Source organism: Acomys russatus, chromosome 14 (genome assembly GCF_903995435.1).
Source record: "Acomys russatus chromosome 14, mAcoRus1.1, whole genome shotgun sequence".
Lineage (NCBI taxonomy): Eukaryota > Metazoa > Chordata > Mammalia > Rodentia > Muridae > Acomys > Acomys russatus.
In genome coordinates, this window is record NC_067150.1 from 56,146,543 (window position 1) to 56,172,516 (window position 25,974).

Below are 25,974 nucleotides of genomic sequence, written 5' to 3' on the forward strand. Positions count from 1 at the left end.
GGCTGCTTTCTGTTTTAATTCCATTTTCAGAAATGCACAATAAAAGGTGATGTCTTTTAACATAGAAAACATTGGCATGCATTTTACATGACTATGGGGTAGAATGATAAATTATTCCTCCCCCTCCCCTGAGCCTGCGCTTCTTCAACTCATTAGCTGAACTTACAATGACTGCAGACTTGACAGTTGCACCAAGAGGAATAGTGGGTGGCAGTGTGTGTCTGGAGCAGTGGCCAGGAGAGCAAGCCTCCAACACCTGCATCCCTGGACCCGTGCCTCTTGAGGAATGTGACCAGAGAATTGTGAGCAAGTGTGCTTGTCTCATCTCTGCCATCCCAGCCTTAACCCCAGGTCTCGTTTGGAAAGCCCTCTGGCTACAGGGGTCCTCTTGCTGACAGTTGCTTGCCTGAGTGGTAGGAGCTCTCCTTCTGTAGTCCACCAGGAGCTGCGTGTGTTTGCAAAAAGAAGCCTCAGTCACAATGACAGTCACTTCTGAGTGTCTAAACTGCCCAGTTCACATCCCCGATCATGTTTATGCTTTGACTGGTGTGGCAAGAGGGACAGTAACTTCTGGTATGGTCTTCCGGTCGATGCCCATCTTGGGCCCCAGTGACGGAATCAGACAGATACAGGACAGGATATGATTCGGTCCTCTAGCATCACACTGATCACCAGGAACACAAAGTAAAGAAGGAACATCGTGAAGCCCAGGGGCTTGTTCATTCTCCATTTACACGATGCGATTGAGGAGATCACAAACAGGAGCATGAGAAACAGCAAGACAATTGCACAGAACAGACCATTGCTGCTGACCGGAACAGGTTGCAGTGCATTGATGAGAGAGAAGAGAAGCCAAGGGACAGGCAAGCTGCAAAAGAAACGCAGCATAAGTGGTGGCTATGTTTGTAATACCCCCAGGTGCTTGATTGCCATCTTTAGGTCTTCAGAGCTCTTATTTTTCTTTTTTTCTTTTTCTTTTTCTTTTTCTTTTTTTTTTTTTAAGATTTATTTATTATGTATACAGTGCTCTGCCTGCTTATACACCTGCAGGCCAGAAGAGGGCATCAGATCACATGATAGATAGTTGTGAGCCACCGTGTCCTGAACTCAGGACCTCTGGAAGAGCAACCAGTGCTCTTAACTGCTGAACCATTCTCCAGCCCCTTATTTTTCATACACACAGGAATTATTAACTTCAGTTCACTGGTGGGGAAATGGATTTAGGGAAACAAAAGTACTTGGCAAAGAGCTCAAAGCTTATCACTGAAAGCCTAAGTTAAGACAGGTGCTCTGAGCTGGGTGAGCTAGCACAGCACTGGGCACTGAGGCAGAAGGATCCTCAGTCTCAGTCTAGCCTGGGCCAGTAAGATCCCGCCACAAGAGTGTCCTGGGTCTGATTCTCCCTACCCACTGCATGCTTAGTGATGTATATAGGACTCCCTCTAGCCAGTGTGTGACTAGTTCCTCAGTTTTTATAACTAAGACCTACCTCAAGATAAATTAGTGATCAAGATAAATTTTCTGATACTACCCACTGCCCCTCCTTAACATCCACACACACAAATTCCAAGCAAAATAGCCAAATCCAAGACATGACCAAGGAAATGAAGGAAGCTCCGTTGCTCTTGACAGCCCTGAGAGACCAGGGCCAGGGTGTGCAGTTAAACAGGAGGATGGGATAGTTCTTGTTTATACCAAAGGGTATTTAAAGCCACTGGGTTAGCAGGGCCCACCTGTGGAGGAAAAGGAATGGCTCCTTCCAGTCCCTTCTCTACCTCCTTGAAGGGCCTTATTTTCTTGTATTGGGAAATGGAAATGAATGGACCTCTCACTTTTCACCTCATTTGTAAGTTCCAGTCAAATTTCAGGCTGTGATGAATGAAGGGAGGGTAGTTCAGTGCCTCTTACGGACTAACCATACAAATGCTCTTTTTGTTGCATCTCTAATAAATGAAGACGAAAACCAGCCAACAGCCAACTGTTGCAGTTATTCTGAATACGCCTTAGGAAGTAACATTACCACTCACCCCACCGTGATATCAAATATGTTACTGCCCACTGAGCTTGACACGGCCATGTCTCCCAGGCCTTTCCGGGCAACGATGACACTGGTGATGAGGTCAGGAATTGAAGTGCCTGCTGCTAGGATCGTCAAACCCATAATCTCTTCAGAAATCCCAATGGTTTCACCAACCTGGTAAAACAGCAACAGTGACAAGAAACCATGGCAAGCCCAGGTAGAAAATCTGAGAGTTCACAGCACCAAGCAAAGCACTAAGGTTCTGAACATGCCCTCTACAAGATGGGGTTGGGGTGGGTGACAGAGCCAGGATCCTGTCCCAGGCTGCAGGGAACCACACAGCCCTTTGCTGAGGTCATTAAAAGTCTAATGATAGCAGATGTATCCTTCATTGTCAGTCTAACTGTAATAACTCTACATACCCAAAGAACTTCCCCTCCAATAGTCTGCTCTGTCAACATTTTTTTTTCTTTTTTAATTTATTTAATGTTTATCGGTGCTTTACCTGAAGAGGGCATCAGATCTCATTACAGATAGTTGTGAGCCAGCATGTGGCTGCTGGGAATTGAACTCAGGGCGTTTGGAAGAGCAGGGGTGCTCTTAACACGGAGCCATCTCTCCAGCCCAACATTTCTTTTCTGAACATGTGACCTATGCTGTGCACTGGGAGCTAAGCCAGGCTACAGATAGAAGTTTGGGCAGTACTGCCCATGTGCTTAGCCTAGAGAAAAGCTGGCAATTACAGCTCTTGGCTAAGTTCTGTTCTGTGGTGCTTAGGCAGAGGAAGACTGGCACAAGGCCAACGAGTAGAAGGGATTTCACCAGTTTGGAGGACAGGCCAGCCTGGTCCCCTGGAACCCGTATGTGAAAGGGTCTCCTGTGCCATGATACATTTGAATACCAGTTGATGGAATGAGCGTCTACGTTTAAAGTCTTTACCGAGAACATGAAAACCACAGGCGTATCAGATCTCGATAGTTCTGGATGCTGGAAATGGCGTCTGGAATGGCAAACTCTGGGAGCTGCTGATGGAAGACGGACTAAGCTACTACCTACTCACCTGGTGAGCCCACCATACCATAAGGTATGAGAACATGGCGATCCAGATGATAGATCCCAGGAAGGTGATGACAAAAAACTTCCTGGACTCCTGTTAGAGTTGGAAAGGGGAAGAGAAATAAGTTGCAGAGGCTACTGGCCTTTGATCCCTCTCTGAGGGAACCCCAACATGTGATGAGGTCTAATGGATGAGTATTAATGAGGAAGATCAGGAACAGTACATGTGAAGCTGTGACCCTCTCCCCAAGGAGTCCGTGGAGCCAATCGATAAGAGATGTGGGGGAGCAGGGCTTGTCTGGCATTCAGGGACCAGGCTGGAGCAAGCTCTAGAATCAGACTTGAGTTTTGCTTTTGCACCACCCACATCCCCCCCCCACCGGCCCCTGCCCCGTTCCTCTCTGGACTTTATTTAGACTGTATTAGACTTTGCCCTACAGAAAGAACAATTGTGGAAAAATAGCAATTACCACCCTGGGTTTTCAGACTACCTCTGCAAACTATGGATGGGGTACAAGGCCATCATTCCCAAACTAAGAGCAGAATACTGAGATTGGAATCAAAGAGGGACTGGTTCACACTGCTTATGGTGGCAGATATAAGGCACACCTGAGGGTCTCCAGCTCCTGACTCAGAGGTGTGCTACCCCTGCAGAGCAACAGCCCCACCCTATAACCTCACGGGTGAAGCCTATCTATCGACGTCTCCCAGCCTTCCTGGCACCTAAAGGCCTCATATCCTCTCAGGATGGGCAGCTTGTGACACAGCTAGGTACTCACCTGCCTCCGCACATCAGGTACCGTCAGCCACAGTGGGAACACTATGGGCAGGAGGAAGAGGTAAATGGCTTGCTTCTGCCTGCTCTCAGGCCATTCCAGGGACAGAGGCTCCTCATTTTCTTCCTCCTCTTCCTCTTCCTCTTCCTCCTCCTCCTCTTCATCATCGTCCTCTTCTTCACTGTCACTTCCATCACTTCCCCCTTCACCATCTGCACCTTTCTCACCTTGGGTGGCCTCACACTGATTGTCAGCATTGGCTTCTGGTTCACCTTCATCTTTCACCTCACTGTCATCTGCTTGGATTTCACCTTGGCCTTCATGTTCATCTTCATCTCCTTCTGCCTCAGTTGCCCCTTCTTGATCATCATCTTTTCCTTCTGCCTCAGTTTCCCCTTCATGATCATCATCTTTTCCTTCTGCCTCAGTTTCCCCTTCATGATCATTATTTCTTTCTGCCTGAGTTTCCCCTTCATGATTATCCTTTCCTTCTGCCTCAGTTTCTCCTTCATGTTCATCTTCATTTCCTGCTGCCTCAGTTTCCCCTTCATGTTCATCTTCTTTCCTTTCTGCCTCAGTTGCCCCTTCTTGCTTATCTTCTTTTCTTTCTGCCTCAGTTTCCTCTTCATCTTTTTTTCCTTCTGCCTCAGTTTCCCTTTCAGCTGGTTGACTTTCACCCTCTTCACCTGTCATTTCTCCTGTATGTTCAGCTTCATCCCCATCTTCCTACAACCCAAAGAAAACAAATTATTAATGTATAGTAAGAGCTCTAACTGATTTTCATCCCAGTTGCTCCTGTTTTGTTGTTGTTGTTGTTGTTGTTGTTGTTGTTGTCAGCATATTGACAGTTAACTATTCAGAGGAGGAAACTGGTGCAGTGATGCAGCAAACTCCCCATCGCAGCATCCTACCCAGTAGTCCAGCTTCTCTTGGTTGCTTCCAAGGCTGGAAAACCCAACGTCTACAGCCGCATCCCCACCCTTGAGAGCATTGACAAGTCTGAAGTCCACCTCTGTATCAAAGCTCTGCCATCGCGTACAGTCTGCTCTTTGCAGATACACAGAACAAGCCTGGCCACTCTTCCATAGGGCGGCCCTCCATGAGTTGCAGGTTTCTGGGTCCTCCAGCATCCTGCGCACTATGGCATAGACAGGGCTACAGCTAGCTGAACTTGTTTGATTAGCCATACCCTGAGTGTGGCGTCCAAATCTGAACACAGAACCACACGAACAGAGCTAGGCCATCTCCTCCGTTGTCTTGGGTGCTGTGCTTCCTTCCACATTGCCTGATATGGCCTGATGCTTTGTCAGACACCGCACCTTGCTATGTCTACTGAACTCCAGACTCCTCTATCACATTATAAGATGATGAAAATATACCTATTTGTTGCGTGTTCTTACATGTCAGGCACAATAGTAAATGACTTCATGATAATAGCATTTGCTGTATTTCATGGACCCATCAATACATAGACTTGTACCCATCTTACTGATAGAGAAACTAGGGTAGAGAAACTTGCCCATGGTCCACAGTTTGTATGTGATAGCTTTGTTATTTGAACATCTATAGTTCAATTCTTGACCTCTTGGCCACCAAACCAACATCCCAGCCCGAAGGAGCCTCTGGCTTCCTTGGGGATCTTGTTGGAAATGTAGCTTCCCTAGCTCTGCACATGTCAGTGGACTTAGAGCCTCTGGGACGGGAGCAATCACCTGTAGCTCACGTGCTCCTTGTTCTACTTGCTCATCTGCAGAGCGTTGATGTAGTAGCTCCACACTAAGCACCACTAATCCCCATGGCCTCAGATCTGAAGTAACCTGTAACGTGCTCATCTATTCCTTGACCCAAGGGCCTGTGTGCTCAAGGAGTAAACATGATGTCACCTGTAGCAAATGTCAGGACGACCCCAAAGGGCATCCCGTGATTACTCAACTCTGCTGCATATGGAAATCATCTGGAAACATATTTTTCCAGGTTGTTTTTTTTTTGTTTTTTGTTTTGTTTTGTTTAGACAAGGTCTCCCTGTGTGACCCTGGCAGGCATGGGAACATGAAGACCAAAGTGGCCTTGAACTCACAGATTTGCCTGCCTTTGCCTCCTGAGTGCTGAGATCAAATGCATGTTCCATCATGCCTACTTGGAAACTTCTTAAGCCAGGATGCTGGAGGACCTGCCCGTGGGATGCTGACTCAATGAGTAGGCGGGGAACAACTTGGTAAAGTTTTCCCATATTCTCCAAATACGCAAGCAGAGTTGAGGCTCAGATGAAGACGCACAGTGTTACCATCTGGGCATGCCTGAGCTTTGAATTAGCAATGAAAAGTGAAGAGATTTGTCTGCAGTCATTACTGCCTCCCTCTCTCGGCCCCAATACAGGAGCAGGCTTCCGGGAGATGGCAATTGATTTAAGTCATTGGGTATGAGATCATCCAGCTGCACCACCTTCCCTGGCTCCCAAAATTGCTACCTTGGGGATCTTATTAGGAACACATGCCTAATGGCCCAGGTGAACAGCAGCTCCCTTCCGTGTTGCAGTGAAGGCCCCTCTTCTCTCCCAGGACCATAGCTGCCTGGCTATGCACCAGATCCCTGGCCTGCGACTTAGGTTGAACAGATTCTAAGACTCAGAACTGGATGCAGTTGTTCCCTCTGGACTGGAGGGCTGGACTGGTGGTTTAGGGTTGAAGCCAGTCATAGAATCTGCACACAGTCAAAGCGAGGAGGAAGAACAGCAAACAGAGTCCCAGATGCCTTCTTGGGCCTCTACCAAGCTCCTTGTGAGACTCTATAGATGCTTCTGCAGCCACTTGTTCTTTTCACATGAGCTGGCCATGATGAGCCTGCTTGATGCTCACATACCAGAAGGAAGATACCTTCGAGACAAGACTGCTGTGCTGCAGATGAGAGAAAAGTCAGCTTCTGGGTGCTGACTAGGAAAAGCAGGGCTGTGGCTGGCAAACTTTATCTGTTTACTGCCAGTCACTCAACCCGCACTGAACGCAGCATGTGCCAGCCAGGGTGTCTCCCTCTGAAATGAAGGCTGAGATGGCTCAGACTTGGGCGCTGCCTTCAGGAACCATCTGGGAGGGGAGCTAGAGGAAGCTCTGAAAACAAGAAAGCAGTTGCGGAAGGCCATGTCAGGTGCCAAGTCCCATGAGCATTTGGATTCTGGTGCATCAGGGAAGCCTCATAGACAAGGGAGCTGTCAGCTCATACCAAGCCAGATAAGGCTGTCTAGGGATGGAGAAAGGGAGGAGGACGATAGGAAACCACGTAGGAAGAAAGCAGAGATGCAAAATTAAACTTGGCCAGAGAATAGTGCGAGAGGCTTTCAAGGCAATGCAGTGCTGAGACTTTAAAGGCTACAGATGAGGAGGGTGCCCCAGCAATGAAGGGCCTCAGGTCATGCCAAGGCCTCTTACCCAGCAGCCCTCTTACTGCACTTCAAGCCACTGGTGCTCCTGAACAGTCTGGACTCGGTCTCTGATTGCTTTCTTGACACACTGTCAATCCCTTGTGTTTTTATAGCATGTGGCTGTGCATACACACCCGGAGATATGTATTGTCACACTGGGGTGTTGCTATGAATTTTCTGGGTCTGGAAAGTGTGTGCATTCTCAAATGATTTCAGAGAAGGGGCACGGTTCACTCCACAGGGATGAATAGGATTTCAGGCCTTCAAGTAGGAAGTATCTCAGCCAGAAAGCCTTTTCTTGTCCTCTGAAGTTCCTCCAGCTGTGCAGAGGCTGAGAGCCTACCTGGCAACCTGGATCCTCCTCCTGATCTCCCTGGACGTCTGGAGCAGGAGCTGGAGTGACCGTGACCGCAGGGAGCTCGGCTGGCTCCTCCTCTTAAAGGACAAACACGGGTTAGGTAAGGGCATGAGAGCAGATCCTGGGAGCAGCTGCAGAGACAGGCTGGAGAGACTATGCTTGCATTTGACAGGAAGGGCTCAGGAACTGGGAACTGTGCTTGCCCTGTCCCCTGAATCGGGATGGGAGGACATCTGGGAAGCATTCCCCTGTATTCACAGGCATTTCCTGGAATTGTGGCCAGGGGTGCTGGAACTACTTGGGCAGATGGAGCAGAGGAGGGCTGGTCCTTTGAAAAGGATCCCACCGAGTTCAAAGGCAAGCTGCTCTGGGTCTACAGATCAGAGCTGCAACGAAGGGGGCCTTGGAAATTGTGAAATGCTCAGGTTAACAACCTCTTGGCTGTGCAGCTTTGGGCAATTCACTTGATCTCTCTGACCCTTGGTTTCCTCGGCCTATGGAATAGAAAGGATGACTCTATGGGTTGCTGAGTCAGCCAGGTTTACTGGTGTGCGGAGCCCACCAGGCAATTGCTGTCCTGTGTCTTTGGCATGGCTACTAGGCTTATGTCACTGGGCTCCAGGTCAGTAGGATTTCAAACCCCTCACTAGCAACAATGTCCTTGAGTAGACGTCATGGAAGAAGAGGTAGAGTCTCACTTGAGATTAGGTTTAGGAAAGATGATGTGGGAGCTGGGTACTCCCTCCCTTGCCTGCCTCATCTGAGCAAAACAAGGAGGAAGCTCGTGGGAGCCTATGACAGAAAGACCCTGGCATGTGCCTCAGTGTCTGCTCTGCACTGGCTGTGACAGGGGCTAGGGCAGTGGCAGGAGAAACCTGGCCAGCAGCCAGTCTGGCCATCCTCTCACCATCTGGGCTGTTGTCTGCTTTGGTCTGGGGGAGAGCTCTGGCTTCCTGGTTCAAACTCTCCTGCTTGTCCTTGGAGGGACGGGCTGTGAAGGAGAAAGGAAGACAACTTATCTGGGGCCATTCACCACACCCTCAGTCAGGACCCTGAACTGCCCAGTGGTGACAGGGCAGCGAAGGCTGGCCTAGAACTGCAGTGTCTGGGTCTGATCTCAGGAGGCCTATTCCCGGTGCCCCATTTGTAAGCTTGGCTGAGTCCCTCCACCATCACTAACTGGATATGACCTTGGGCAAGTTGCTCCCCCTGTTTCCTCTCTGATAAACATATGGCTGGACTCAGGCCAGCCTCCAGGATGCATTTCCTTTATGACCTCAAGCAATGGCTCATTTGAGGCATCTGACCAGAACTTGGTAGGAGAGTCCCTGCCAGGATCAGTCAGTGAGGTCCGTGATGGCCACGGAGAGGAGATATAATAGCAGAGGGGCTGTTTTTGCCACTCTTGCACTAGATGATCTGTGAGGTCCCTTGCAGCTTACTGTTCACCAAGTACTAGAAGTCAGGACAGTAAATCCAGTGCAGGCTGCTCTGTTGCCCATAAGCCTCTTCCCAATCCTGCAGAAAGCAGGGAGGGATCAAGCTTTGGTTATACCCTTTGCATCCCAGACATGCAGATTCCAAATGTGGTCACATTTTATTGGGACATATTTTACTGAAGACCTCTAGCATGGCAGGCAGGCACAGAATAACTGCCCTGATTTCCAGGCAAGAAAAATAACTGGGAAAACACCTCTCTCCCTGGAATGACTATATACCAGGCGATGTTCAAAGGTAGAGAAGAAAAAAGGACGGACTGAGAAGTATGGGAGTTTAGGCGGCCCCCCTGTCAGCCATGTGGCATGAGGGAGAAGGACAGGCAGGGCAATGATACAAACGGACACGTGAAGTAATGGCCACGTGACTTGTAGGCTAGCTCTGTCCATGGACATTGGCTTACTTTGGAAGCCTGTGTGTCCTCTGCAAATGGCAACACCACGATATGCCCAGAGCACTGACTTGAGGATGCACGAGACAGGATCACTTGCCTACACTGCAGCACCTCAGACACTCCATCAGGCTAGAGCCCGAGGAGCTGGGTGTGGATCTTAGCTTGGCCAGGCACACTATAGCGGATGGTCCAGCTGGCTGGTCCCTCGGCTTCTCCATCCCTCAGACATTTCATCTGCAAAAGTCTCCCAAGGGTTGTGCTTGTAGATGGTTGATGGCTTTCTATGCTCAACTGTATTTAAGACAGTCACTGTGTTACTTTTGGGCTCTAACAATGATGGCGGTGAACTGACAGCCATCGTGGCCAGCAGCTACCCACTGAGGAAACAGTCCTGTGGTGAAAATGCCCAGCGTTCCAGAGAATTGAGTTGGAGGAGAACCTGAAGATCATCGAAGGGAGAGGGGCATGCAGGCCGACTATAAGGATGCTAAGAAGATACAATCTGGGTTGCTGGGTGGAATGGAGCCCCTGGCTGGATCCAGGGTGAGCAAGAAAGAGAAAAATGGTCCTGGCATTTGCTCCTTGCTATCTGTGCCCTAAGCCCTCAGAGTCGTTCAGCTGCTGCTGCCTTGGCTATAGGTTCATTTGCAGAGTCACCGTTATGGTCTCTCTGGTTCCTCAGCCTGTCCTGGCACCCAGCTGGTCTTCCTGGAGTGTTCAGGACTTCAGGACAACTCTGCCACCTCGGTCGAGAATGCCCAGGGCACCCTAGGCACTAATCAAGAGCTATAGCATCCTGCTGAACAGAGGACCATCATAATGAAAGAAAGGCATCCTGGGCTTCCCGCCCTGGCCCCAGCACATCTGTTGACTACTAATGTAAGAGCTCACATCACTCACCCTGGCCTCATTTCCCAGGTCACTGTAGGATAACTCCTCCATTGTTGCTCTCTCCCACACATCTGCCTGAGAGCACAAGAGAAGCCTGGGACCTGAGGGAGGGAAACTCCACCCTGGGGAGGTGAGAGTTCAGGGGACAGGGAACATCTCTTGTGGAGAGAGCTGGATCTGGGGAGCTCCACCAGGGAGGGAGTGGAAACATCTGGGCGGCCACCTGGAAGCTGCCAGGGAAACAGACATCTGGAATGGCTCGGGAACAAAGGCCTAGCAGGACCTAGGCCTCCTGGGAGGAGGTGCTGGCAAATGATCAGACTCTAGCTCTGAGCAGTATGACATCCCAGGACACACCTGCAGTTATTCACCTCGACGGTGGCCCCTGGCTTACCGCACCCACAGTTCATAGAGCAGGTCTTGCCTGGGACAACTGTAGCCAGCTCTCCTGGCTCTGTTCCCTCATGTGCCCTGTCCCCACCCAGCACGGCTGGATCATCTCCTTAGTGCCAATCTCCTCTGACCTCGGCCTGGCCCGAGTATCACATAATCCTGTTAGGACAAGCAGGCCAGCTGGCAGCTGATGCTCACAGGGGTGGCCCGGTCTGTGAGCCCCACAGTTCATTCAGGAGAAGTTCTTCATTCTCAGGATTTGGCTAGAGTCAGTGGATCTGCTGGGAATGACTAGGCATAACCTAGAGAGCCAGGCCAGGTCCACCCTAGCCTTCGGCACCTGAGGCTGCCCCAGTCTGCTTGTTCCTAAGAGGTACTGTTCATTTGGGGCTGGCTTCTCCTGTGTCACCAGGGCTCACCTTGAATTTCTAAGGGACAGTCTCACTGCCTCGTCTTTGACACTGCTTTCCCCAGGACAATATCCTTTTAAACACATAACGCCACATGTTGTGTCTGAAGGTGGAGGTCAGGGCCTTTCGAAATTCTGAGACCCCAAAATGTGCCCTTTGCCAGAAAGCCAGCCCATTCTTTCATACCATAGTCAGGCTCTCCTGTCTAGCTGCGTACCTTAGCTTTGCCCAAAACCAGCTTTTTCCTTGTGGGCCAACTGCTTGGTCTCAGTTCTGCACCAGAGACCCAGAAAAGGGACAGCAGCAGTGGGGGTGGGGAGCAAAGGGAGCAGAAAAGTTCCCGAGAGGCAGTCAGTAGATAGAGGTAGCGCTCGGGGGTAGTTAGACAGAAAACTTGGTAAGATACAGGCTTCTCCACTGCTGCCATTGTTTCACCCTTTCAACTTCAGCACCTTAGACACTGCATTCTCCCTAATTTGCTGCTCCCAAAAGTGGCTATGGCATTTCCTAAGGTGTCCTTTAGGACTCCTGGCAGTAGGGGGGAGAGGCAGGGGGGTGCAGAGCAAGCTTCCAAGGACTCCAGAGCTGAGTGAGTACAAAGCAAAGAGATGCCAAAGGTCTGTGGAGAGGCCCACTCCCCACCCCCCGAAGCATCCCTGGCCAGTCAAACTGTGGGACACTGGATCCATCTCAGGACAGATCCAAATAGGCCATGGCGTTTGTATCCTGGCTGTGGATAAAGCCCTTCATTTTGCAAACAGGGACACTGAGGCAGGGAAACAGCCACCATGTTCCACATGGCTCTCTCTTGGTGAGCCCAGGTCTTCTGTGTCTTCCGTACGGTCCAGCTTTCACTACCCACTCTCTTCTCTGTTAACTCTGTCCTCCCATCCCAGCCCATTGCCACTAGCATTTGCAGGTCCCAGATTCTGTCCTGTGGCAGGAGGGGAGGTACGAGTGGGGCAGATGTGGGGCAGACCAGCGGGGCTGAGGAGGCCTTGCTTACCTTCCCCCAGGGGGTCCAGGCTGTGGAGCATGAGGTGGTAGATGGTGCTGCGGATGATGCTGTTATGCAGTGAGGCCGAGCTGCTCCCTCGGGTCAGCACAGACGGGAGCTGAGCAAGGGGAGAGCCGCACAGGCCTCAATGGGGCCCTGTCCATGTCAGGGGCTACAGGAGACCCTCCCCGCCAACTTGCCTCCTTCCCTCAGAGACCAGGGCAACGGTGCCCTGAGCCCTGAACCCCTGCTCCTTTCGCCTCCAACTCTGACATCCTCCCTTTGATTCCTCAGGGACCAGCTCCTTCTGCGCCTTACATGAGTCCCGCAGCTCCCAGAGGGAGCAAGCCGTGTGGATCAGTGCCACCATGTTATGGGAGGGTGTATGCAACTCCTACAAGCAACTTTTCTAAAACCACACCCTCGTTCACACAGAGAAGCTACTGCACCTGCACAGCCCTTTACAGGCCACACAGCGAGCCTGTCTGTGTTCTGTCATTGTTCCATGCCCAGAGAAAAGTAACACTAAGAGCCCCAGCTATGGAAGAAAGGGAAACTCAAAGGAGGGTGGTGTGTCCGAGGTCAAGCAATGGCACAGTCAAACTAGCAGCCCAGGCTTACTGATTGAGAGCTTGGACTTTACACTCTGGTGCTCAGAGGACTTCAAAGGCACCAAAGGATGCACACCTGTACTGCACACAGGTGTGACACTCCTAGCGACACATTGAAATACTGTTGAGATTACCCTGTTCTCACTCCCTGTCCCTCTCCAGCTGAACTCTTCTGCCACCTAGTGGCTGTGGCCATTATAAAGGCCTGGGAGATTTTTCTTTTGGCTATGAGAGGTTTTAACCCTATCATGTGCCCATGCCCACCCACCTGTGCCTCCTTTCAAAGTTCCTCATAACTCCATCCACACGGTGCCTTAAGCCAGCCTTTCAGAAACCTTAGGCCTTCGCCCCTCAAGAGCGTTCCCCTAGCTCCTTAGCTCTGGATATGCTAAAGCCATCAATGTTAGAGCATCTATCAATCCACATTGGGGTTGGGAAGCAGGATTTAAGCATCTTGAGTCCAAACTTCATCTTAGAGATAGAGAAGCTGAGGTTGTACAGGAATCTCTGGACAGAATGATCTGTGAAGTTAAGGATTCATTCCCAAACTAGCGCCATGTGGAGCTAAGAGGTCCCCACCACACAGACTGCTCCTTCGTGGCTCACCCTGGTAGTTCCCACTAGGCCCTCCCCAGGCCTCCCCGAGTTGACCATGTTCCATGGCATCAGGGCCACAGCAACCTAGTTTTCAGGCATATGCTGAGACTCTGCAGTGTCCCCGCCCACAAACTGGCACCCTCACTGTCCCCGCTGGACCGACAGCAGTCCTCACCCACCTTCAGCTTCCTGTTATCCTGTTGCTCCTTTCCCTCAATGGCGCCATCGCTGGGCTGCAGAAAGGAGCAAAGATGGAGAGATGAGTTACCAAGGTATCATGGAAAGACCCTGCTTCTTAGGCCCTACCTGCCCTTTTCTCTGGGGAAGCTGCTGATACAACCCAGAAACGCCCTGGGAGCTAACATGTCCTCATGACTCAACATGGCCACCGCCTTTTGGTTCAAATGGGTCACCTACCTGGAAAGCCCACCCCAGACTCCTCGTCGTCCTCCTGTTTGTCCTGCTTTGGCTGGCTCCTCACTCCCCATGCTTCAGGTCCCCATTTAAATGTCACCTTCCTCTGTGCATCCCTTAGAGATGCCCACTCGTTCCTGTCCTGGCATTTCCCCCAATGTCTTTGCATGTGAACAGACACGGTAAAGATGCAGTATGTTTGTTTGTTTACTAAGTGAGTGAATAAAGAGTCACTCCATCCCTTCCTACTCCTTGTCTCTCCTCACGCCCTCTGCCTGAGATGCCCTCTCTATGTCTCTATGCTAACACGAAAATGTCCTTTGCTCCTCCTCCTCCTCAGAAAAATCAGGGTGGATTCGTGTGTAAAGCTCTCTCCCTGACCCCACCCACACTCCTGATCACTAAGACAGCTCTCCCCTTGAAAGTTGGACAGCAATAGCACATCTTGTGATTCTAAAATCTTGTTCTAGGGTCAGATGAGTGCTGGTATCTTAGGGAAGCTGTGGGGACAGCCTGTTGAGGAGTGAGACAAGTCTGAACAAACTTGAAGCCCACCAGGCTCCCTTTATTTGCATCCACAGCCCTGAAATGCCACTTGAGTGATAAACGAAGAGTCTACTCAGCTAGAGCCAAATCGCATTTATTTTTAGAGATGAGTGCACTGTGTAGCCCAGGCTAGCCCAAAGCTCACTATACAGTCCAGGCTGGCCTTGAATTTGTGGTGACCCTCCTACTTCAGGCTCCTTTATGAGTTGCTTTACAGAAGCAAACCACCCCATTCTACATTTGTCTGTCTTTACCATGCAGTGACCTTGTGATGTAGTCATCTCCAGTTCCCTGACCTGTGGCTCTCTACAAAGGTAAGAAGGGTGCAAGGATAACCCCAAGTGGTCTCTGGCACCATCTTTAGGCACCAAGGTCACTACCACTTGCCTCGGTGACTATCTTTACATGTCCCTCTGCTCCCCTCACTGGCCACCAGGGCCCACTCAGGGGCAGAACAGCTCCATTCTCTGCTCAGCTCTATGAGAATATAGGAAATACCACCAGACCACAGCCCAGCCTCCCATCCAGCCCAGCCACTCCACTGTATACTAAGCAGGGACTTAGTGGTTATAAGGGAGAAAAGATATTTAGGACACGGAGTCTTCATTCAGAAAGGAATGGAGACGTATCACACATGCAAGGGAAAGTAGAGCATGGGTCACAATGAGAGCGGCACGGCTGCCGCTGCTGTGTGAGGTGGGCAGGAAGGCTTCCTGCTGTGGATGGGATGAGGACTTTTGACGGGTGGGGAAGGCTTGGGTGTCTGGATACTAGTATTACAGAACGGGCGTGTAAGTGAATGAAGCAGAGCCATTAATAATGGGCATATAAGGCACTGAAACGGCTGAAATAACCCAACTGAGGTGAAGGGGGAGCTGTGCATTTTAATAAGCTCCTCCACCTTTTCCATGGCACGCCTGTAAGCTAATTGAGGCAGAGGCAGCTTGGCTAGCCGCTGTGTTCCACCGTCTCACTGTTCATCACATTCTGCTCCCACTTTCTCTCACTGAGTGCTGAGGCAAAGAGGTGGGCGCAGGCTACTTTCAGAAATGGTTTGCTCTGTCCCTGGAGAGCCAGGAGACTGATCTTTGCCCCACAGTGCACACCTCTAATGATTTTCTGCAGCTCAGATTTACTCAAGCGAAAATAATGCTTTCTGTGTTCATGGGCAGTCTCAGCATGCCTTTTGAGGGGCGGGGTGCATGATCTTACTATAGATCTGGCCCACCTAGAATGCTGAGTTATCCACAAACACAGCTCTCAGCCACTCTCTTTTTTAAATTACTATATTTTGTTTATTGTGGTTGTTTTGTGTGGGGTCTTGAATGTGTGTAGGGGGGTGTAGGGTGTGTGTGTTAAGTCAGAGGGCAGCTTTGTGAGTTGTGAGTTGATTCTCTTCCCACTTTTTGTGGGCTCCAGGAACCAAACTCATGTCATGTCAACCTTTTTTTTTTTTTTTTTTTTTTTTTTTGAGACAGGGTTTCTCTGTGTAACCTTGGCTGTCCTGGACTCACATTATAGACCAGGCTGGCCTCGAACTCACAGGGATCCATCTGCCTCTGCCTCCTGAGTGCTTGGATTAAAGGCATGGGCCACCACCACCCACTGTCAACCTTTTTTAAAAAAAGATTTGTTTAATATGAATGAGTGTTTTGCCCACACGTGTGTCTGTGCCATGTGCATGCCTTGTGCTCAAGAATGTCACAAAAAGGTCTTGTGCCCCTCGTCTTGTGTCCCTCGAACTGCAATTACAAATGTCTGTGGCCATATCCTTCCCACCTGTGAGCCAGCAGGCCTAGTCTCAGGCAGTTTGACTTGGCCTCTGCTCCTGCCTCCAGACCCACAATGCCTCTGGAGTCTAGCTCTGCTGCTCTTCAGTTTTACTCTCCACTCCCTCAGCCACAGTGAGTTTCTAAGCACATCACACCGAGTCCTCCTCTGTGCCTCAGAAGCCCCGCTGTCCCCTGGGGAGCCTCCTGAGCATCCGCAGTACAGCACTGCACACAGCTGGCTTTGCTTTGGTTTGGTTCTGTTTTGTGTTTTGAGGCAGGGTCTCACTATGCAGCACTGACTGGTTTGAAAGTGACAAAAATCTGTCTGCTTCTGCCTCCTGAGTGCTGGGATAAAGGGAATGTGCCTCCATACCCAGCCTATGACTCATTTTATAACATACTCTTCTAGGGTTTTTGTTTGTTTGTTTGTGTTTTGTTTTTCAAGGCAGGGCTTCTTTTTGTCACCCTGATTGTCCTGGAACTCACTCTGTAGACCAGGCTGGCCTCAGAGATCTGCCTGTCTCTGCCTTCTGAGTGCTGGGATTAAAGGCGTAATAACATACTTAAACCCAGTGCTTCCCCACACGCAAACTTTGTTCTTGTTACTGTGCCAGGAATCAAACTTATAGATCAAACAGACCAGACAAGTGATCTGCCACTGAGCTATAGCCCAGTCCTCTAGAAGGTTCTGTTTCAATAAGCAATGAACACAAAGGAGTTGAGCTGTTTTGCGTTCTTTTTGAGTGCCAAGTACTCGGTGTGCATCTCACACCTCCCCTGAACACTCATTCTAAGTGCTCACAATGCGGGAGCCTGTGGCCACCCTGCAGAGCACAGCTGCAGTCTCATTCCTTGCAGACAGCTCCCGTTCCTCCGGTCCAGCTTCGGCTCAGGATGACAAGACCCCACTCCTCAGGGAAGCCTCCTGCATGCTGCTCTACCAGGCTTCCCTGACCCTCTGCAGCACCAAGTCCCTCAGCACTTGTCTACACTTTCCCACATGACGCTGTGCGCATCGGCTTTGACTTCTCCATCTTCCCCACCGAGGAGAACTTTTTGTGCAGCTGATGAGGCGTAGGCTATGGGGCCCCTCTCCCTTTACGTGCCTAATTTTGTAGAAGTGGTTTTATATACTCCTTTTTTTTTCTTTCTTTTTTTTTTGTTTTTGTTTTTGTTTGTTTGTTTGTTTGTTTGCTTGTTTTGAGACAAGGGTTTTTCTGTGTAGCCTGGGCTGTCCTGGACTCACTTCATAGACCAGGCTGGCCTCGAACTCACAGCGATCCACCTGCCTCTGCCTCCCTTTATGGCCTACTTGTTCTCTCCCATTCACAGAGCTTTGATTCTCCTTTGACAATAATGCCCAAACATTCGCTGGTGACCCACAAATCCATACTTCACACCCAGACCTGGTACCCCATCTTCAGGCTCAACTATGCCACTGCCTCGTGGGCGGTCATCAAAGCCTCCCCGCTCTACGGGCAAGTGCCTGCCTTGGCTGAACCGATTTTCCCTCCAGGCTTCTCTTTCTCTGTGGCAGGCACCGCTGTTTACTCTCTGCGTGTGCCAGCTCCTTCTAGCTCTGAGTCTTTGAAAATGCTCTTCCTTCCTCCAGGAATGCCTGCCCAGTTCTGTTCTGCAGCTCACTCTTTAGATGTCTCTCCCAAGAAGCCTCCCCTGCTCCCCCTCCACAAGGGCCCCCCACTACACTGCCACCGAGCAGTGCCCTCACAGTACCCCTCACACTCCGTGCCCCCTCACTAAGCAGCTGCTTGTTGAGTTTATTCCCTAATTAGTTCAGGTGGCAGAGGAGATAGAATGCATGCTATTCTTTGCAGAGCACCATGAAAATTAATTTGGTATTTAATCCCGTCATGTTCCATAGAAGAAAATGTCACTGTGTTGGATGCATGCCTGAACCCCCTCACTTTGTGTCTACTGGAGTCCTGAAACCAGACATGCCAATCCTAGGGCCTCTCTGTCCCCAAGGGCTTTCCTGCTTAAATGTATTGGATGAGTCAGTGGAAACAACATGTCTGTGTAGAGAAGACGCAGCGGGAGTAGGCTTATGTGGGCGTTTGCGCTGTGCTGTTAATATCTGTTTCTTATATCATCTGCGTGCACTGACCGGTCAGGGGACTCTAAAAGCTTCATCCAGTTATGCGAGGAAAGGCATGTGCTAGGCAAGCATTCTACCATGAGCTGCAGCCTCAGGCCGGGAAGGAAAATGATTCAAAGACTGAGAATTCTGCTGGGAGTCGTATGAGAGAGAGAGAGAGAGAGAGAGAGAGAGAGAGAAACAGAGACAGAGAGAGCACATCTCTTTCTGATCATTAGAAGAGCGCCAAGGACTAGTTAAGCAGTTGAAAGGCATCCCTCAGCACAGTCGAGATGAGCTCTTTTGGAGCACAGTGGCTTCTCTATGGCCTGTCATGGATGGGACCCACAGAGGTAGGAAGGGCCAAGATGGCTGTGTCCCCATCTCTACAGCAAGCAGCTGCCTATCCAGGCCACTGATATGACATTTTGAGATAGTTATCAACCCTGCCAAGAAATGGGAGGGCCTACAGGCATGCCTGCCTTGCCTGTGTAGGGATCTTGCTGGTTGAATAAGAAAATACCTGCTGGGGAGAAAATAGGCCACCATGCATTCAGGACTGAGTGCCAGGCTTTTCCCAGGAGTCTGGCACCCTGGGGAATTCTTGGGTGCAGAAGGAGTTTCTGGAAGGACTCCTATCCTTATGCCCCGTTTTGCTATTGGCATTCATAGGCCTGCTCTTCTGTCCATGGCTGGCCCTTGCTGGCTAAGCTCCTCACCCCACATGCGACAAAGGGTCCGTCATACTTGGATGCCAGTGAGTTCTCTGCAGAATGTCGGCTCTCTGTGACTGTATATGGCCAACTAAGTCTAGAGATTTGTCGTCTGGGGCTAGAAACAGTACACAAAGGGCTTCAACACCTAGTATAAAGTTTCAGAGAGAGTGGAATGCCACTATCGACAGCCGTGCAGGCATTTCCCATGCCCTTACTGGGATGCGGTGGTGGTCAGGACTTCACAACACCACCTCTGCCCCTTGGCTCCCAGCATGCCTTGCCCCATTTCCCTCTGATTTCCTCCATTTCAGAACCAAGCCTGATGGAGGAGGCCTAGTTTCTCAGAGCCCAGCCTTCTCCATTGATCCAGGAGAGGCACAATCCAGTGGGAGTGGGGAGAGAGAAGAAGGGAGGAGGGGGGTTGTTTTCATAAAGTTTTACAGGTAAGGGGAAACACTTTGCAGAGGTGGCACAGGCTTACGTTAAGCCTCAAAAATTGAAAACCAGTATGGTTTGCTAGACTAAAGACTGAGTTTGCTGGCTAAAGAGATGGCTCAGTGGTTAAGAGCACTGGCTGCTCTTCCAGAGGTCCTGAGTTCAATTCCCTACAACCACATGGTGGCTCACAACCCTCTATATGTGATCTAATGCCCTCTTCTGGCCAGCAGGTATACATGCAAATGGAGCACTTATATATATAAAATAAATATATAAAATCTTTTTTAAAAAGAAAAGAAAGAGCTTGCACAGAACTGCTCCGTGGGTTCAGGGCAGCGGCTTGTGCTCTGTCAGTGAAATATAGTTCAGCTTAGTCCCTTGATCAGAGTGTAGATATTGGCCAGTTAAATCCAGACACAAAGGAGGGTGGTTCACTCTCTGTAGTTAAAAGTCACCCAAGAATGGAACTCTATAGCCACACGTAATCAAAAAAACATTTTAAACAGCTATGGTTCTGAGTTATTTGTATTTATCCTTACATGGATATTATTTGTGGCAAGTCCAATGCTTTCTAAGTTTAAATAACCTTCAAGTATGGTTAGTAATTCAACTTTTCTTTAATAACACTGTCCATTTAAGAAAAAATCCTACTGAATTAGTTTCAACACAGAGTAAGAACACAGTTGCAGTCAGCTCCTACTTACTGGTTGGCAAAGAGCTGCTAGTATTAGCCTTGGACAGGACAATCTCTTAAGTAGGACAAATTCTTTTCAAAAGTATGGGTTTTGCCTCTCTTGCTTAGCAAGTTTTGCTTTTGGTGGCCTTGCTCAGGGGCAGCAGCAATTTCAGAGTGTCTTGAGTTTCAACGAAATCAGAATTATTACAAAGAACCAGGAGGTAAGTTGGAGGCTTTTGAACACTGCTGCCCCAATACATGCCAAACGTTTTTGTTTGTTTGTTTGTTTGTTTGTTTTCCCCAAAGGAGAAACCAGGCTTCCAGATTGAGGCTCCTGCTCCCTCCGCTTGAACTATGCAGCAAGGAGTCACTCTCTCTTTACGCCCGTGGCTTCCTAGAGCGGCAGCCTGTCAGGAAACAGTACTGATTAGGGAGTCAGGCATCAGTCCAATTCTGACCCAGCGGCCACTGTCACCCAGGCAGGACTTTCCCCCTTTCTCTGCCCTGTGTAAATGGTAAACGATTGATCGGGTCAGACAAATAACCACTGTGCCGGGTCTTGCCAGAACTGGACTCATTTGAACTCAGACGTTATGACAAAGTCAGAGTTAGACAAGACCTTTTGTTGATGAACTGGACTCTGTCAGCTCCCCTTGAGACTGGAAAAGGGTCGAGAAAAGACCTGTTCAGGTCATAGTGTTAATTGGAAAGCAGCACCACATGAGAACTCAGGGAATCTGGCTCTCTGTTCTAAGACACTTGTGTTATGTCAAGCATTTTAAAGGGAGTAATATAACCTCTTGCCTCCTGTTGCAGAGGTTGGAAGCCATCCTGCCCACTCATCAAAATGGCTGGGGATTAAGTAGCTAAGTCCTATGCTCTTTGCACGCAAAATTCTGCTCCCAGTGAAAGCTATGAGCCAACCTTTACCCAAACTCACCCTCTAGGAACAGGAAAGGCAGGGCTCCCTATTTGGGATTTGCTTTCAGAGGTCACCTTCTCAGTATAATGTTATCTTTTAAGTCACTGAATCATCCAATGAATTTAAGCAGGAAAGCCCCTTGAAGTGGGGCAGACATGCCCTAAGATTGGCACTTCTGGTATCGGGACTCCAGTAGACACAAAGTGAGGGCTCTGCCTGAGGGCTGGCTTGTCAGTTAGTGAGTGGAGCTCCTCTCATCTCCAATATCTAGTTGGGGGTGGGGGGGAACTCCCTGCCCAGACTCCACCTAAGTCACACTTTCCAAGTCCAGCCTGTGAACAAACATACTTGAAATAACGGTGCCACCTAAACAGACTCCCTGTGCATGGACGAGCCTCGGTCACACTTGCTAATCACACAGTATAAGCATGCTGTAAATAAATAAAACAAACAGCCAGGGAGGTGGAGCCGCTGCCTCTTGCCGTCTTGCTTTCTACTCTTTGATCCTTCCCTTCCTCCTGTCCTTTCACGGCAAAGAGGCCTGGGTGAGCTGGAGCCAGACGGCCTTACCTTGCTCATGTCCCCTAGGGCCATGACTTTGGCTACTGGCCTCCTGCTGAGCTGCTCTTTCACCCAGCGCTCAATCTGCTTGTTCCACTTCATGGTGAACACATAGAGAGCATACGCCAGCAGCAGCAGCAAGCTCTCCCACCAGGTGATGAGACTATCCAGGAAGAAGAGGATGAGCATGGACAAGTCAAGGATGTAGAAGGAGACATCTCGGAACAGGGGCCACCAGGTGAGATTGAGGATCTCCCGGGAGAAAAGAGCACAGGTGCCAATGACAAAAAGGATGTTGAACACAGCAGAGCCCACGATGGTACCAATTCCCACGTTGCTATGGGAGATAAAGACCCCAATGAGGGAGGTGAAAAGCTCAGGGGCCGAGCCTCCAGCGGCCATGAATGTGGCCCCTGCCACATCCTCGGAGATCTGTAGCTTGTCTGTGATGACTCCCAGGGCTGGGACAAAGTACTCATCACACACGATGGCCAAGGCCACAAACACATACATCATGCCGAAGATGTGTAGGACCACCCAGCCCTGTCGCCGATCCTCCACACTGAACAGGTCTGGGGGATACTCTGCCTTGGGGTGGAGGTTCGGCCAGCCAGGTGGCAAAGCCGAGGGACTGGAACTGGGTGCTTCTGGGGCCAGGATGGTTGTCATGCTTGGAGGTGGGGTCATTGGTACAGCTGGGGCCGGCTCCACAACCACACAGCGGTGGACCTGTGTGGTCAGGATTGCCTTGACTTTGGGAGTTACTGGGCTGCTGTGTGCTGTGGGAGGTCTCTTTGCCAGCTCCCTGTTGGTGGCTGAGGCAATTCTAATGTCTGGTGCACTGGTTCTGGACAAGGGACTGCTAATTGCCCCGGCAGCAGTGGAGCCTCCCGCGGTTGCTGGGATGCTAACCATCTTGGCGCTTATCATCCTTCGCTCCTTGGAGATGGCTGGGGTGTGCTGCGGGACTGCTCCCTGGGGAGCGCTAGAGCTGGTTTCCCCCCCTCTTCTAGGATTGCCCTGGGTTCTGTTTTCTACCAAACTCGTCAAGAAGTCTGTTTCTATTTCATGTGTTAAGAAAGTAGGGGTGTTCGGAACCATTCTCTTGAGAGAAGCTGCAGTGGTTTTTTCCGCTGTTCTCTTGGGAGATCTGGTCTCCAATATCCTGGAGGTTGCCATGGTTTCGCTGTCTTTCTCTGATGTTGCGGGGGTGATGGTGACGATGGGTGACGCATCTGCTGGGGCTGGGGGGTGGGTCCTTCCTTTTGCCCTAACGTGAGTTGGGCTGGAGTTCTTCCTTTCTCCCTTGGGTCTCGGGGTATAGCTTCTTACACTCTGCCTGCCTGAAGTTGAGATGAAGTGATTTGGTGCTCTGCTAGGTGTGGGTGGCCGGTTTTCCTTTTTACTTTCTGTGCCAGCTGTTGTGGGGCTATAATTATTCTTTAGTGATGTGGCTGCACTGATCTTGCTTGTTCTGGCTGGATTAGGGGTGTCCTCCATTGTTATGCTAGGTGTTGCTTCATCCCTGATCACTACGTCTTGGGGTGCCAGCATCTCATCCTCCACTTCAGAGCTGGCCTCTGGAGGGTCACCAGCCACCACTGTCATGTCATCATTGGGAAGGTCCCTGCTGGACAGTTTAATAGGCTGCTGGGGAGAGACTTTTGTCCACATTGAGGGGGAATTCTGGGGTCTCCTCAGGTGCTGATAAGTGGAACCGATGATCAGCATTCCCAGGAGGAAGAGGAGGCGACTCCAATGAAGCCTCCTGGGTCGGAATAACCGCCTCTCCTGTGTCCCCATCTTCATCAGTTTCCCCATGGTGGCCCGTTGTGTCTTGTTACAGCTGGCCTTTCATTCTGTCCAGGGAGAGGTGGAGGCTGCTCTGGGATTCATGTTGGTAATCAGGAAGGATTTCTCCATGAAGCCCAGGCAGGGGTGTCCACAAACCTAGAGGAGAAGAGAAGTTATCTGCCTTCTTCTGGCATCTAGAACTCTCTAATACAGAGAAGCTAGGTGATAGAGGTCCCTGGGACACAGAGTATTGCTCAGAGAGCCTTGTGGCAGGAGACCTTGTTCGGAAGGAGCTAACCACCTGTGCCCTGCCTGCTTTCAAGAGAGGACATTCTCACTGTGGACACGCCAGCAGTCCAAGTTTCTGCGTGAGTCCTGGAGGTTTTGTTAACCATCCATGTCTTTCCTGGGCTCCCTACAAATAGTCTCCCTGCACCCTTCAGGCCCAAACCTAGGTTTCAGGGAGCTCAGTCATCCATAACTGGGACCCAGGCCACAGATCTCAGCTTCTCAAAGGCAAGAAGGAGCTAGGGGGCATGATTTTAAAGTTAGATAACAGGATGAAAGCCGTGAATGGCATTGCCATGGGTATTAAGTTAAGTTCGGCTCTGTGTGCTCACGTGGATTTTTTTTTTCTGTTGGGGGTTGGGGTTGTTTTTGGACTCTTTTAAAATGCTTATACTGTCTCAAACAGAGAGGGGAAAGCTTAAAAGTCATGGGGCTTCTTACTGAATGGTGTGGGATGGTGGAAGGAAAATGAGAGATGGAGCCCAAGGCCAGGACGCTCAGCTCTGCTGCCTCCCAGCTGTGTCATCCTGAGTAGGCTGACCTTGCCCCCCCTGTGGCACAGTGTTGGTTATACAAAATCAAACTCTGAAAGGACATCTGCAGAAGGGAAACTGAGGCCCACTGATGGGAAGGGGCCTTCATTTTCACTGTGCATTTGACTAGATTGCTTTACCGTGTGAAGGCTGACTAATTTAAATGTAATTTTTGAGACAGGTTTCATGTAGCCCATACTGGCTTTGAAAACAGTATGTAGGCAAGGATGACCTTGAACTTTTCCTCTCCCAAGTGCTGGGATTACAAGCATGTACCACCATGTCGACTTTGTGTGATGCTTGGGGCTTGAACCCAGAACTTTGTGTATGCTAGGCGAGCACTCTGCTGAGCTACAACCCTAGCACATTTTTAAATTAGATTTAATTGTAAAAATATTACACATATAAATAGCAATGACACTGCAGTTACAGGAATCCTGAGAGACTGAACACACACACACATAAGGTCTATGAAAAGTATGAGACAGAATCAAGAGCCACTGAAGTTAATTTTATACAATGATGCAGGAGGAGAGACCCTCAATGAAACCTTATTTTATAAAGGGCGTCGAGGCCCAGACCCAGAAAAATATCTGCTAAACCTCTATGCTCAAAGATATTATGCAACAGTTACTAAAAAATGCCTGGTTTTATGTAGAATAGTAATATCTTAGAAGTGGGCTGAGGTATGCATAAAATCTTTCCAGTACAACTCCCGCCATGAGGCACAAAGGCGCCGAGAGGAGAGAGGTAGGACTTAATGCCACAAAGCTCTGAGGGACCCAAACAAGAGCCTGCAGTGAGTCTCCCAGGCTTTGTGTAAACCACACTAAGTGAAGTACCAATGTGCTAGCCGAGGACACAGGAGCGGAACTGTCAAAGGAGTAGGAATAAACGAGCTTCCTCCTTTGTCTTGGGTTACCCTGACCTTTCCCCGTCTTCCCCCAGCACTCTGCCTCTTGCCTGGAGTGTAGCTCACAGCACATTCTGAGAGCCCACGTATGCTCCTACAGAAGTCTGGAGGGTCTCTCTCCTTCCCGTGTGTGTGTGTGTGTGTGTGTGTGTGTGTGTGTGTGTGTGTGTGTGTGTGTGTGTGTGTGTAGGAGAGCCGAGCAGGCAGCCTGGCTGAACCTTCCTGCCTAAGCATGTCACTTACCTTCAGACCTCGACATCTGCGTCTTCCAAGCTCTGGAGACTTGTCAGAACCCAGGGTCTTGAGGAGTGGGTCTGAAGCTGGGCCTCAGGGAACACCCCATTCTCCTTCCGCCAGCTCCCCTGGGAATCCTATGAAGGGCATGCCAGGGGACGAGTGTCCAATCCTGCCTAATACCCGCCTCTTCTAAGAAGCTTATGGGCATTGCACAAGTTCTGGGTCCCAGGGCCTCAGAACAAGCCTGAGGGGGTAGACCTTCCACCAGGAACACAGAATAGACTCTCCATGGGACACCGCTCTGCCCCCCCCCACAGAGTCACTGGGGGAACGTCTCAAATTTATTACTAAGTTATGGGAATCTGAGGCCATTTAGGGCTTCCGTGTTTAGGTGGGAGGAAAGACATGGCTAGAAACAGAAAGCTCTCTGAGGAAACCAAGGGAAAGTGCACGGGGCTTAAGAGCTCAGAGGACATCAGCACCAGGCTCTACTGGCTGCCCTGTGAGTCGAACTGTAATCAAAGTGTGAATGTGGAGACAGTAACACCCGTCCTACCTATATGTAGGGTGTGTTTGAAAACTGAAGTTGAACTGAGGGGCTGGAAGGAGACAACTGCAAACTTGAAAACGTTTTGCAAGTGGAACGTATTTTAT

General features: G+C 50.0%; 1 protein-coding gene across 2 annotated transcripts; it reads right to left on the minus strand.

The window, feature by feature from the left end:
- Positions 1-25,563, minus strand: Slc24a1 (solute carrier family 24 member 1). 2 transcript variants are annotated; one of them, XM_051156652.1, is made up of 11 exons: positions 25,327-25,563; positions 21,565-23,505; positions 13,595-13,648; positions 12,217-12,325; positions 8,533-8,616; positions 7,611-7,702; positions 4,387-4,578; positions 3,856-4,197; positions 3,081-3,170; positions 2,028-2,194; positions 1-868 (listed from the first exon to the last, which is right to left on the minus strand). In XM_051156652.1, the coding sequence occupies exons 2-11, from the start codon at positions 23,374-23,376 to the stop codon at positions 619-621; spliced, it is 3,192 nt and encodes a 1,063-aa protein (XP_051012609.1). In that variant the 5' UTR covers positions 23,377-23,505; positions 25,327-25,563; the 3' UTR covers positions 1-618. The 2 variants fall into 2 exon arrangements, with proteins under 2 accessions (XP_051012609.1, XP_051012608.1); XM_051156651.1 differs by having other exon boundaries at positions 3,856-4,578; positions 25,327-25,562.
- Positions 25,564-25,974: the final 411 nt, after the last annotated feature.